The 14,288-nt window shown below is 37.9% G+C and overlaps 1 protein-coding gene across 1 annotated transcript in view; it reads right to left on the bottom strand.

The window, feature by feature from the left end:
- Nucleotides 1–14,288, bottom strand: part of LOC141912967 (beta-galactosidase-1-like protein 2) — a 146,873-nt gene that overhangs the window by 81,987 nt on the left and 50,598 nt on the right. Inside the window, exon 8 of the mRNA XM_074804406.1 lies at nucleotides 12,715–12,870. Coding sequence (XP_074660507.1) covers nucleotides 12,715–12,870 — 156 coding nt within the window. The remainder of the gene's footprint in view (nucleotides 1–12,714; nucleotides 12,871–14,288) is intronic.

Here is a 14,288-nt window from a genome sequence, read left to right as displayed (position 1 = left end):
AAAGAAAGAACAACAATATAAACAATATAGCTGCAAAGCAGCGATAATGGGTTTTCTGCACAGTCATTTTCGTACTATTCTTGATCTTGTCTGGATACTGTGTCGACCATGATTGTGTGTATCATGTTGACCCAGCCCCACCGTGCTATTGAATTGAAAATGAAGGGAATTCAAACCCTGTTCACCGGTCAACCCGTGTTATAAATGGAAGGTCTACAATTAGTCAATTTGGTCTACTTTAAAACCATGGACGACTGGACCAGATGGTTATTTGACTCTGGAAACGCGACTGTTAGGCCTTAATTAGGCTTTATGGATTTCGAAAAAGCATTTGTTAAGGTACAACATAAGTCATTACTAAACAAGCTATATGGAAACGGTATCAATGATGGGTTGCTGAAATGGCTCGGCAGATTTCTCTGAACGGAAAAACAGGTGGCCGATATCAACAGAACTGTCTAATCTGGAAAAAAGTAGGTCTATCTGGTGGAGTCACACAAGGTAGTATCATAAATCGTCTTCTCTTAACTGTCCTGATAAGTGCGTAATCGAAATGTACAGGACCTAGGAAATTTCCAAAATGACCTAAACAATCTGTGTTCCGTATGTGGTCAGAAACATGGAAGATGAGCTTCAACGTGAAAAAGGCATAATATGGATATTGGATACGAAGAAAACCAAAGTTCAAATATCATACCTTTTTGTTCAAGTGAGAAGATACTATATGTCGATTGAAGATAGCTCTGAATATTACATTGCAACAAAAAGACTACTTAGTTCAACAACAATTTTTTTCTTTGGATTGAAAAACTTTTTGATCGAACAATGTCCTTGTTCGAACGGATTACTCGGATTACTTTATGTTTCAACAAAAGAAAACTTTGTTCCAAATGAAAACAATTCTCGTCAATAGAACAATTTACTTTTTGTTCAAACGAAAAACTTTACGTTCTGACAAAAAAATTTGTTCACATAAATAGCTATGTTATTGTTCAAACGAAAAACTGTTCCAACAAAAAAAAATAGTTGAGCGAAAACGATTTTGATCGAACGATTTCTTCAAAAAGTTTTGTTGGAATGAAATCAATCTGAAAAAGGCTTAATATGAATATTGGATAAAAAGAAAACCCAGGTTCATATTAAAACTTTTAGTTCGAGTGAGAAGATTATTATGCTTGAATGAAGAGGACTCATTAGAACGAAATGGCTATTTAGTTCCACGACAATCTTTCTTTGGAATGAAATTGTTCGAACGAAAAACTTAATGTCCTGACAAGAAAATTTTGTTCGAATGAAAACAATTCTGTTGGATCGAACAATATTCTTTTTTTCGAACGGAAAACTTTTCCTTGCGACAAAAACATTTGTTGGAACCAAAACTACGTTATTTTTCGAACGAAAAACAATTTGCTCGAACAATATTCTTTTCGCTTTATAACGAAAAGACTATTTACTTCTACGAAAATTTTTTTCTTTCAAATGAAATTACTTCGATCAAATATACTTGTTCGAACAAAAAACTTCTTGTTACGACAAGAAAATTTTGTTCGAATGAAAACAGTTCTGTTCGATCGAACAATATACTTTCTACGGGAGCGATAAAGGGCCTCAGTTGTCTCGTTCCAACTTGACAAGTCGCCATATTTTTGTTGACATATCGCGATACATCGCGTCAAATATCGTGACGTTTTCGCAACAAATTTCAATTTTTTGTCCATTTTTTACAGGACAAGCCATCATTTGAAGACACGTCGAAATGCTAGATGAGGACGCCAGTAAAATGACGACTAAGATGACTGACTAAGCGACATAAGGCGGCAAGTCGTCATGACTATGTTGACTTGATACAAGGACATATTCATGTTGTCCAGGGACACCATGCCCACTTGGGAGGTGGTTTCAAATGCTCAACAATCTAACAATTTCAATATTCAACGCCCCCTGGTGACCATATACAAAAACCAATAACCTTGAAACTCACCATAATCATAGAACATGTCAGCAGCTACGATTTTGTAATTTGTTGATAACAAAATATGCCTCGTTACCAATTCAATATGGAAATACTTAGTTATTCTACTATTCAACGCTCACGGGTGACCATATGCAAAACCCAATGACCTTGAAACTCACCACAATCATAGAACATATCATGAACTAAAACTTTGCAATTGATCATGTTATAAGGAAATACTAAGTTATTCAATGCCCCCTGGTGACCATATAGAATAACTAATGGCCTTAAAACTCGCCACAATCATAGACGATGAGCTACAACTTTGCAATTGATTGCGGTAACAAAATATGCATAGGTATGAATATAATATAGTAAGACTAAGTTATTGTATTATTCAATGCCCCCTGGTGGCCATATACAAAAACCAATGACTTTGAAACTCACCAAAATCATAGAACACATTATGAGCTACCACTTACCAATTGATTGTGGTAACAAAATATGCTTAGGTATCAAAATAATGTGGCAAAACTGTTTCCAACCTATAAATGAGTACTGATGGCACCAAGATGGCCACCAAATGCGTCATAATTGGCTGATCAATAATAGACCTGTCTCAGGTATAAAACATCCCTTTCCAAAAAATACCCATCACAAATTGCAAAAAGGTCACAGGACGGCTATCTTGAGTCCGATCGACCCAATTTTTCTTATGCTGATGGGCCCTTCAAATGGGGCATTCAAATATATACGAAAGATCAAGGTAATTGATCAAAGCGTCTTCAAAATTTCCCTCAAAAAGTTCAAAACGTGTAAAAAATGCAGATTTTGGTGAACAACAATGGCTGCCACTCGGCCATCTTGACAAGGCCAATTTTTGGGCTGAAGATGTGTCTAGGGTACATGTGTAACCCAACTATCAAGACATTAGATTGAAGCGTCTTCAAACTTCCCAAAATAACTGGATTCCGTCTATGGACAGACGGATGGTCGGACGAACGGACGGACAATGGATGAAAAGTGAACGCAATAGCCTGCTGGGACTAAAGTTCCAAGTGGGCTAAAAAGCTATGTTATTGTTCGAACGAAAAACTCTTTGTACCGTCAAAAAATTTGATCAGCGAAAAACAATTCTGTTTGAACGAAAAACCTTTCATTCTGACAAAAATTTTGTTCGAATAAGGCTATGTTATTGTTCGAACAAAAAATTGTTTGTGCCGACAAAAAAATTTGAGCGAAAACAATTTTTTTGAACGAATGTTCGAATGAAAATAATTTCAGTTTCGATTGAATGAAGATTACTCTATATAACAAAAAGACTATTTAGTTCCACGAAAAATTGTTTTCGTTGGAATGAAAAACACTTTGGTCGAACTAGTTCAAACGAAAAACTAATTGTCATGACAAGAAAATTTTGTTTGAATGAAAGAATTCTGTTCTATCGAACAATATACTTTCTGTTCGATCGATCTGATTCCTAATTAATCGATCTGATAAATTTGATTCCTCCTTTACAGGTAACATAGCTTAACCTGATAGAGGCTACTAGCCTATGTTGGCCTACGTGTCCTTGCATCCGGACAAAAGGGCCTTAGGCCTATTGCACTTCAACCCTCCTAAACATCATATTCCTACTCTTTTTAACAGGGGATAGTCTCCGGGGTATTCAATTCATAAAATCAATTTTATTTTCGGATTATGAAGAAACAAATCTTTTGTACTACGCGTCGCAGCAATGTTGCCGGATTTTTTATTGCAAATTTTGTTTGAAGTTCAATCCGTGAGTCAGTAAATAATCACAACAATTATACTGTGTTTGTTTAGAACAGTAAAGCTCAGTAGGCCTAAAGGTCGCGTACACAACTCAATAAACACATCAAGTGTAATGTTCAAGAAAACCGACGACAGATTCAGCGAACAAACACAATGGAGTCCATTATTATAGCTCTACCTTTATTCTTCTATCATAGGTGGCGACACGAGCCTATACAAGATATAAGTAGTGAATATTACATCTCCCCTAAACCAAAAAAAAACAAACATACAAGAATACAAAAAAAAATCAATCAAATTTAATAGAAATTAAGAATAAGAACACCGTATTTGTATGTACCCGATAACAGCCAATTATTGTCCCGGGATGTTAACAACAAACTCGTTATAACGTTTCTGAATTGTCCTTTCACGTTTAGGACGGCTAGAGATAGGAGGAACATGAGGTTGAACTGCAACATTGTCAGGAGCAGAAATATGATGTGGTTCAGCAATGTGTGGCTCAGTAATGACATCATCATCAGGCTCATACCCGGAAGGATCTTTACGAGTACTAACAGGACGGAAATGGCTAACATTCCTCACCTTGATTTCATTGCCACGCTGAGCATCTACCATAGAACCCTTTTTATCAATTACATTAAAAGGATCCTTCTGGAACCTTGGAGTACACTTTCCAAGATTAACTACATCTTTCATTAACACTTTATCACCTATATCTATAGGACTATTCCTAATGTTCCTTCTATCCTCAGCGTACATTTTCATTTTGTCTTTAGAAACTTTATCTTTTTTACAAACATAACTAGCAGTAGGGTCAACATGAGACAATTCAGGAAGCTTGACCTTCAATGCTTGTCCATTTAAAATTGTGCCAGGAGGAATACTGGTTGATGAGTGAGGGGTAGCCCGGTAATTTTGTAAAAATGTAAACAATTCCTGTTTCCAGGGCTTTCCCTCAACTGTTGCAGCTTTACAATCTTTACCAATAGTCTTCATAAAACGTTCTGCCATGCCATTGGCCTCTGGGTGATATGGCGTAATACGTTGGCGTTTAAAACCAAGATGATCTGCAAACTGCTTAAAATCATGACTCTGAAAAGGAGTACCATTATCAGTTTTAAGTTTGACCGGTGTTCCTTGTGATGCAAATACTTTATCTAAGACTGGTATAACCGTAGAAGCTGACAGAGATCTTATAATCTCAACTTCTGGAAATCTAGAGTATTCATCCATCAAAACTAGCAAATATTCTCCGGAGGGAAGAGGTCCATAAAAATCACAAGCCAAACTTGACCACTTCCTTTTGGGAAGCTTAGACATAAACTATTGGCTCACGTACTTTAGAGGCTTCATAAGAGGCTGCACAGGCCACACAGCCATCTACTACTCTTTTAACCATTGAATCTAAACCTGGAAACCAAACCTTTTCCCTTAGGAGGGCTTTTGTTTTGGTTAGGCCCTGATGACCCTCATGGGCAATGGCCACAACCGTACTTTGTAATTTACCGGGGATAACTAATTTAGTACCTCGTAAGATTAACCCATTATTGCTAATACTAAGCTCTCTGGCTACACGGCTGTATGACTGTAATGAAGTCATATCAATATCAGGGTTTTTGCTATATTTGGTTTCCATTAAATACCATTTATCAGTAACAAGTATTTCTTTAACGGCACTTAAAGTTTTATCACTTAAAGTGGCTTCGACGACCTGGTCAAATGTCATAGCTTTAGGCATATTCCCGCACTCTATAAAGTTTACATACTGTTCTGCCACAAGGGTTTCACGTTTACTCATGTCTGAGTCAAATGCATGTCTAGATAAATAATCACTAGGGTTGTCTTTACCCTTTCTGTATATGACCTGAGGTTGATAAGGTAACAACCGTAGAGTCCATCTCTCTAATCTTAACGGTGGATTAGCATTGGGGTTACCAAACAGAGTGACTAATGGCTTATGGTCTGTAATTAAACGGGGGCACCATATATGAAAATGTGAAAGTACTCACATGCCCACATTACAGCAAGAGCTTCACGTTCCAACTGGCTTTTGTATCATTGCTCAACTGGAGTGAGCGCGCGGCCACCATATGCCACAATTTCGGCATTACAATTTCGGGATTGTCCTTACAGAGAAGTTTACGAATTGGAGCAGTAAGCGTACTGTAGTTCTTTATGAACCTACTACAATAATTAGTCATACCCAATAAACTTTGAACCTCGGTTACATTAGTTGGAGCACTCATTTTCACAATGGCTTCTACCTTGGCTGGATCGGGCTCGATCCCAGCCCCAGAAAATACCATGCCATAGAAAATCATCTTTTGCTTTTTGAACTCACACTTTGGCATATTCACGGTGAGGCCATTATCTTATAGTCTTCTAAGACCATGTCTAGGTTTTTATCATCGTCCTGTTCAGCTTTTTCACCCTTACCAAAAACAAATATATCGTCCGATATGTTGAATGCACCATCTACACCCTTTATAACTTGTTCAATAACATTTTGGAACACTTCACTGGCACTAGAAATGCCAAAATTTAATCTTTTATAACGCCACAAACCATCATGAGTAGAAATTGTGGTAATCTCCCTGGATTCATCATCCAGAACAAGTTGGTGATAACCTGATTTCAGATCATTCTTACTAAATACATGGGCACCATTTAACTTAGCCACAATATCATCCATAGTAGGCATCGGGTGCCTTTCTCTAACAATGGCACGATTGGCTTGGCGCATGTCCACACAAATTCGAACAGCACCAGGGTGTTTAGGTTTGGGTACAACCACAATTGGAGATACCCATGGAGTAGGGCCTTCAGTTACCCTCTCAATTATGTCGTTTTTTTTCAACTCTGATAGCTCCTTTGAGACCTGAGCCCTCACATGAAATGGTATCCGCCTATGACGCTGATCCACAGGGGGTACAGATTTATCGATGTGAAGGTGTACTTTGAAGTCCTTCAACTTACCAATACCCGTAAATACACCAGGGTATTTCTGCATATCCTCAGAAGACACTGTTTGGACTGCATGATTAGCTACCTTAAGAAGCCCTAACTGACAACTGGCGTCTACACCTAACAAATTACCATATTTCCCTTTTGTGATGTAAAAAGTATCAATAATTGAAAATTCACCACATTTCACTCTAGAAACAAATTTGCCCACAGTGCTGATACATGTGCCTCCATAGGCATTCAGTTTGTCACTACATCCATCAAGCTTCATATCAAAATTGGATAAATATGTTTCTTCGTTGAGTATATTGCAGGTAGCAGCACTGTCAGCAGTCATGAAAATAGAACATTTGTCAAACTCAATCAGAAACTTGGGTGGTTTTTTCGTTACACTTCTACTATTAACATGATTTACAGCAAAAACATAGTCATCATCACTGGACGCATTTTGTACCTCGTGTACTTGACGCTGTTTTCTTTGTTTACAAAATTTAGCAAAATGATTTTTGCTGTTACAATTATGACATACTTTCCCAAAAGTAGGACACTTTTCATATCCACCAAAATTTGGATATGATTTACCACAGTTAAAACACTTTTTAGTTTCAACTCAATTCCCATTTCTCGGGGTTGTCTATGGCCCTGGCGTTGGCCAGCTGTTGACGATGACGGTGGTCACCACTTAAGCTTATTTTGATGTGACACTTTGTTAACCTGCTGTCCTGGGACTAAGTCCTTTTCCATCTCCGAGTTTTGCTCTTGCGCTAATTCGTTATTACGACCCATATCAAGAATGTTCTTGAGTATTAATCTGTCCGTTTTTAATCCATATTTTCGCAATTTGGAGTCACTAGTTGTTTGAATAATATGCGATCGCAACTCTCCTTCAACATCAGCGAATCCACAGCTTCCAGCGGCTTGACGTAACCTGGTGTGATAAGAATCAATTTTTTCACCATCATTCTGCCTCAATCTGCGAAACACTGCACGTTCATATTCGATATTGACCCTAGGCTTAAAATAATCAAAGTGGTCTTTGCTTCGACGTATGTTTTACCACGATCAGGAAGGTTTGTAAAAATATCAAAAGTTTTAGCCTCGACGGCGTGCAATTACAAAGCACGTTGACGATTGTCGACATCGACGTTTACGGCAACTAAATAGTTCTCAAATCTACATAACCATTTATCCCATTTAGGACCATGGGCAGTTTCACTTTCACCTACCTCGGCATCAAAAGATGTCACCAAGTCAACACTCGGTACGGCCATGTTTCCAGTGTTGTTTACCTTAACATATGAAATCACTAGGTAAAACCAGCGTATGTATTAACATATATACAGTTACTATACACTTGTATTTCACAGTACGATGCGCTCTATCTTCAACAGCATCGAGTGTCGCAGGCATTGCAACATACTGACGAGCCAATGTGGCAACACACGTGTGTAACTCAATAAAATCGGATTTTACGTATTACGAGTAAATGAGACCGTCAGCACGAATCTCCCCGATCAGCAGCAATATATTCCCACACTGTTTACAAAGACACGGGGCGCGACCATCCTCGTCGCCAAATGTAATGTTCAAGAAAACCGACGACCGATTCAGCGAAAAAACACATTGGAGTCCATTATTATAGCTCTACCTTTATTCTTCTATCATAGGTGGCGACACGAGCCGATACAAGATATAAGTAGTGAATATTACATCAAGCGACCTCGAAACAATCTCCTAAGTCACTAACTTTGAATATCAAGTGTGAGCCTAGCTAATGGAAGAGAGTGTGTGATATATAGGTATTATTTAGTAAATAGTGGATTTGGTAAAGATTGGTACTGTAGGAAAAAAAAAATTTATAAATAGTTGAAGCCCGTGGCTGAATCACTGGTAGTAATAAATTCATTCGATACCTCGTTTGCTATCATATGTACTCATATCATAGCACCACAAAGTGGAAAGGTAACCTTAACTGCAGTTAGACCAAGAAATCATGTCCAACATTCCCTACTTAGTGGATTCTCACCTTAAATTGTATTGTCATCGATTTGAGTCATGAACGCGGAAGTAAAATTCCATAGGAAAATCCCTACCATTCCTGTCCATATAACGTTGATTTGAGCCAGAAATCTTCAGGAAATGTAGCCAACGTAAATTGATTTACTAATAGAATTAATCAATTGACTCATTTTAGGGATCATAGTTCATTTAAGTCCTAAAACTCGCCATAAATTTGCGATAAATTTAAGCTGAAAATGATTTCAACCATCCACCATGTTGGCTGCATATTGTCCGCAGTAAATGACGGATCCGAACTAATTTTAGGTCAGAATTCGCAATTTACGGTTGAGTTTGATGCTCGAGGTCGTCTTTGTAGGCTTTTCGGGATGTACTTTTATCAATGGATGACAATGCTTTGCGTTATGCTTGTCGCTATTTAGACCCGGTTATTACACGATATTAATTCATAATAAATTACTATACGCAAATTCGAAATGGTCAGGCACTGAGTTATATTTCTGACAGAAATGAAAATTACGTTTATAAGCTGTTAGTGGTCGAATCTGAGAGGAGTTACATTTTATGAAAAAATTTTGGCTGGAAAGTGGAAAATTTATAATAATAATAACAAGAGCCCCAAGGGGCACAATGGCCAGCCTGTCAGATTTGCTTTTTATAAATGATGTAATCTGTGGGTTATATTTATCAATATACACTCCCTGCTCAATATCATTTACATAGTAAAATCGTGTGTTAACACAGACAGCAGGAACGAATGTAATATAGAAATACTAAGTTATTGTATTGTTCAACGCCCCCTGGTGGCCATAAAAAAAACCAATGAGCTTGAAACTCACCTCGATCATAGAACATGTCATGAGCTACAACTTTCCAATTGATTATAATAGCAAAATATGCTTAAGTATCAATTATGATGTGGAAAAACTTTTTTTCCACCTACGAATGAGTACTGATGACCCCAAGATGGCTGCCAAGTGCGTCATAATTGCCTGGTCAAAAATACCCTCTCGGATATAAAAGATCCCTTTCCAAAGAATACCCATTACGAATTGCAATGAAACATGGCGCACCATTAGAAAGCTACAGTACTCAGAATTCAGGCCAAAATTGACATTTTTGGGAACAAAAAAGGTCACAGTACGGCCATCTTGAGTCCGATCGACTCAATTTTCGTCATGCCGATGGGCCCTCGGGGGATACAAATATATACGAATGATCAAGGTTATTGATAAAAGTGTCTTCAAAATTTCCCTCGAAAACTTCAAAAATGTGTAAAAAGTGCTGATTTTGGCAAACAACAATGGCTGCCAGTCGGCCATCTTGAATCTGACAGGGCCAGTTTTTGGCCTGAAGATGTGTCTAGGGTAGATACACGTATAAAACAAATATCAAGATATTACCTTGAAGCGTCTTCAAAACTTTGGAACTCTCACGAACTATCTAGATGGTTATCTCTCGACCTCAATAGCTTCAAGACCCATCTCAAAACAACTTTGTTCCATGCAGCATACCATTAACTCTCGGAAAGCGAATTGTATTTAACATTTTTTGGCAGAATAAAATTTGATTGAATTTGCAATTCGGGCACATGGCTAATTAGCATATCAAGGTCATACACCCGATTTGGTAAAACCTTTTTCTCGCGAACCTTGCGCAATTGTCAAGGATGAATTTTCTGTAGAGCAAATAAAAATTCCGCTACCGCGGATTCACGTGAACACCTGATTTCTGTAAACGAAATGTTGGTTGTGACAAAATTGTTCAGACGGTTTTAGGTGGTAATAAGTACGGAAACGTAACGACCATGGTCGACTTATTCGATGAAATCAGGCCTATGTGATATCCAAATTTTGACTTTTTTATTCTCCAGACCTCCCTGATATAGAAATAAAAAATTTTGGTGGTACGAAAGTGCAATCACAGCGCCGACGGGGACAGAGCCGTGTCAGAGATCGGCGGAGTGAAAATTGAGGTGGACGAACACGAAGAAGTAGGCTATTGCGCTACTTGAATCACGAAAACTCCTGGCGCGGCCCCGACGCTTTTCGTTGATTAAGTAATACAAATATCATGCAATGGGTTTTCACAATCTACCGCTGGTATTTACAGGATTTCAATATCACTCCAAAATTCAAAGAAACCTCGAAATATCGAACCGGAACACTTCCAGTAGATATCCGCGGCTGCCCAACCGGGAAACTTATTTGTTTCAATAGATATTGATAGGATCCATCATCTTCACCCGTCAAGGGATTCGAACCCACTAAGCTAAAGCCATGCCAGAATCGGGTCGGGCCAATCACAGCGCTTGCAACAAACCACATTAGGCTTCTGTGGAATTTCCCAGTAAATGGGCCAATCAGCGAACACGTAGCGAACGCGGAAGTATTGTCGCGTGTTGATACATGATGTCATGCGCAAAAGCGCCAGTAATGAAATCGCGATAATTCACGTGAACAGCTGCTGATATTTTCAGATAAACCAATCACAGGGAAGACACAACTTCCTGATTGGCTGATAAAAATTGAAATTTTCCCGATTTAACTTTCGTGAAAAATGCAGAAAACATTTTTATGAGACCCTATTTCAAAATTTTGCTCGCTACGATTCCGAGAATGGATTAAGCTTAAATACGTGATTTGTTCGAATATGCCCTCACTTGGCAAGCAAAAGAGCCTTTTGTGTGGAAACCATGTCATTTAAATTCGCTCCATTTGTATAGTAATAGGCTCAGCCTACGGCTGGCCTAATAATCAACAGAATTACAAGAGGGTTTCTGCGAAAGCAGCAGAAACCCTAATAAAGATAATAATAATCACGCGAATATCAATAGGGTTTTCTGTGAAGAAACAGAAAACCCTAAACTTAGCTAAGTTGCTTAGTTAACAACTTAGCTAAGCATAGATTTGATTGGTTAGATCTAAATACTGGTGGCCACTGAGCGGGGAACTTGTCTACCAAAGAAATCTCGGGCAGTGTATTAGACCAATTTTGTGTTTGCGGTCAGGGTTTGGTTTACACGAGCTTTAGAGGGAGACAACCACAACCTGGCAAGTGAGGATGCAGAAGACCCTGAAGCAATGGAGTGGCTGCAGTACAGGTGTCCCTAATTGATGTTCAAACTTTGCTGAACAGATTAATCACTGAATCGCTGAATCTTAATATAATTTTAATCAACATTGATTTCTCTTTCAATATTTTGAATTAGCTTCCAAATTCAAATTATAGTATTGTTAATGTTAATCTCGCTCTAAATGCACTACTATCGTCAAACAGCAATTGGGATGATATATCATTCATTCTATAAAACTATGACAAAATGAGTAAATTAAACAAGGGGTACTATGGGCAGCCTGCTGAATTTTCATAAATGGCAAATGATGCATTCTGTGGGTTATATTTGTCAAAACGTATGTCCCAGAGAGTCAATGTCAATACCAATAATCTAAACAGTACAATGAGGTACCCACAAGACCAGCTATCCCGCCAGATGGCGTATAGAGCAGTAGGTTGTTCGTTTTGAAAATTAGATCATTTTCATTTAACTTTGAACTGGATTTTTAGACTCCTGAATCTATATCTATACTATCGCAGGACTTGGATCGCAGATTGGGATAGTTTTCATAAATAATTGATTCACTTAAGAGAAAAGTTCATTCAAATTTAATTGAAATGAGGAAGGAAATCAAACGCAGATGACCAACTATCTACTAGCTAACTTGGTGGAAACTTGCCTGCCATACATGGAATCCTCAATTGCCACTGTAGCACGCAGTATACTGCCGTTGAATCAATACATGTAGCACATGTACTCGCTGAGTCAAATTCATCAATGTGTAAACATTTTATTAATCCACTGACATACATGCACCAGGGAAGTGTAATGTCATTACACTTGCCTGCATACACTAACAAAATGCCGTACTTAGTGTTACTGTGAGGTAGCAGAGAACCCCAGAAAATTTCAAATATTCTATAATTATCAAAATACTTACCTTCTGTTGCGACCTTGTGATGCAGTTTACTCCAATGATCGAACCAACCGGACCAAAATTCAGCCACAAATATCGGCATGTTCGGCTGATAATCAGATATCATTGAAAACATTGTTGACCCTTCTGTTGGACTTGCAAAATTAATAGCTGCAAACACTGAAAAATTATTAATAGAAAAATTTGATCAAAATGAAATGACATTAATGGATCTCTTCGTCAGGAATTACTATTAATTCAGTAGTTCCTTCACTATTTAATTTTTATTTTAAATTATCGAAGCTTAATTTGCATGTCTATTCGCACGTTATTCAATAATTGCCAAATTGTTGGCTGTTCAAAGTTTTTCAGGGTAACATGCATTTGTCTTCAGTGGTATATATCAATTTGTAATGTCAGTGACAGATATAGTGAAAGAGACGACATAAAGTCTGTTGATGTGTGCTGCAATTCTGACAAGAGCAGCAATCTCTGTTTCAGCTGTTCGTTGATAATTTTGGCAGGAATCCTGTGAGCTTGCATCAGCTGATCATGCCTGATGCTGCAGTGCCCAGGTAACCGCTTCCCACCCGATCATGACCCATATTCATGTTAATCGTCAAGAATAGAATGAATATATTCATAGTCAGTAAGTACAAAAAAGCCAACGTGTTCAGACTACGCTCTCAGGCTAACAGCAGGATCTTAGTTAGCGAGCTGTCCAGTTTTCGTTCCTGGTTTCAAAAATTTCAAAGTGTTATTTATATTTTCATTTTTTAGTGTTTGAAAAGAAAGAAATTGCAGTCAATGAGTGACAGCGAGAGCGACCCTCATTTTGATAATCAGCTGAGAGCGTTTTTGACATATGAACAGAGCCAAGATGTCTCCTACTACAGGTACATTTTTATCATAAAATAATGGCGTACTTGTCCAAAAAATCTTTTTAGTAATTCATTTATGATAAATCAGATGTGAAATAAAATTGGCTGAATATTACTGACTGAATACCAGCCTTTAAATTGCCAGCACGGCAAACATTTATTTATCTAACTAGTGGCCGTCGCTTTGCCGGAGAAAACATTTTGATGGATTACTCATCACCCAGCAATATCGAGTTCAGTTCGATGTGACCTATATCCAAATTCTGAAACAATATAGGTCTATCTTCAAAACATCTGTATACCAGACGTGCGTGATATCGTAGTAGTGTAGAATTTAGCACAAAGGTCCGTCAGTACTGGTTTTCATTAGCGTGGGTTGCAACGTGATTGCCACCCCCACATGTATTATGGGAAATACGATTGGTAGATGCTTGCTTGTAAACAATAACATTCCCACATGGTAATAGCTTATGTCAAAAATATTCATTGGTTTTTCAATACCGACTTGAGATCCATCTGACTTGAGGAAAAGCTATTTTTCCCGGACTTTGCACAATTGTCAATGATATTTTCTGTAGAGCAAATAAAAATATTCCAGGATATATAATTTCAGGATAATTGGCTTAAGCAGCCACAATTCAAATGCTGGTTATCAAAGACTTCAGATAAACATTCTGCCAAATGTTCATTATGCGATAGAATATTTTCTGTTGCCGA

The sequence above is a fragment of the Tubulanus polymorphus genome, chromosome 11, assembly GCF_964204645.1.
Source record: "Tubulanus polymorphus chromosome 11, tnTubPoly1.2, whole genome shotgun sequence".
Classification (NCBI taxonomy): Eukaryota; Metazoa; Nemertea; class Palaeonemertea; order Tubulaniformes; family Tubulanidae; genus Tubulanus; species Tubulanus polymorphus.
This window is presented reverse-complemented; position numbering and strand designations above follow the sequence as displayed.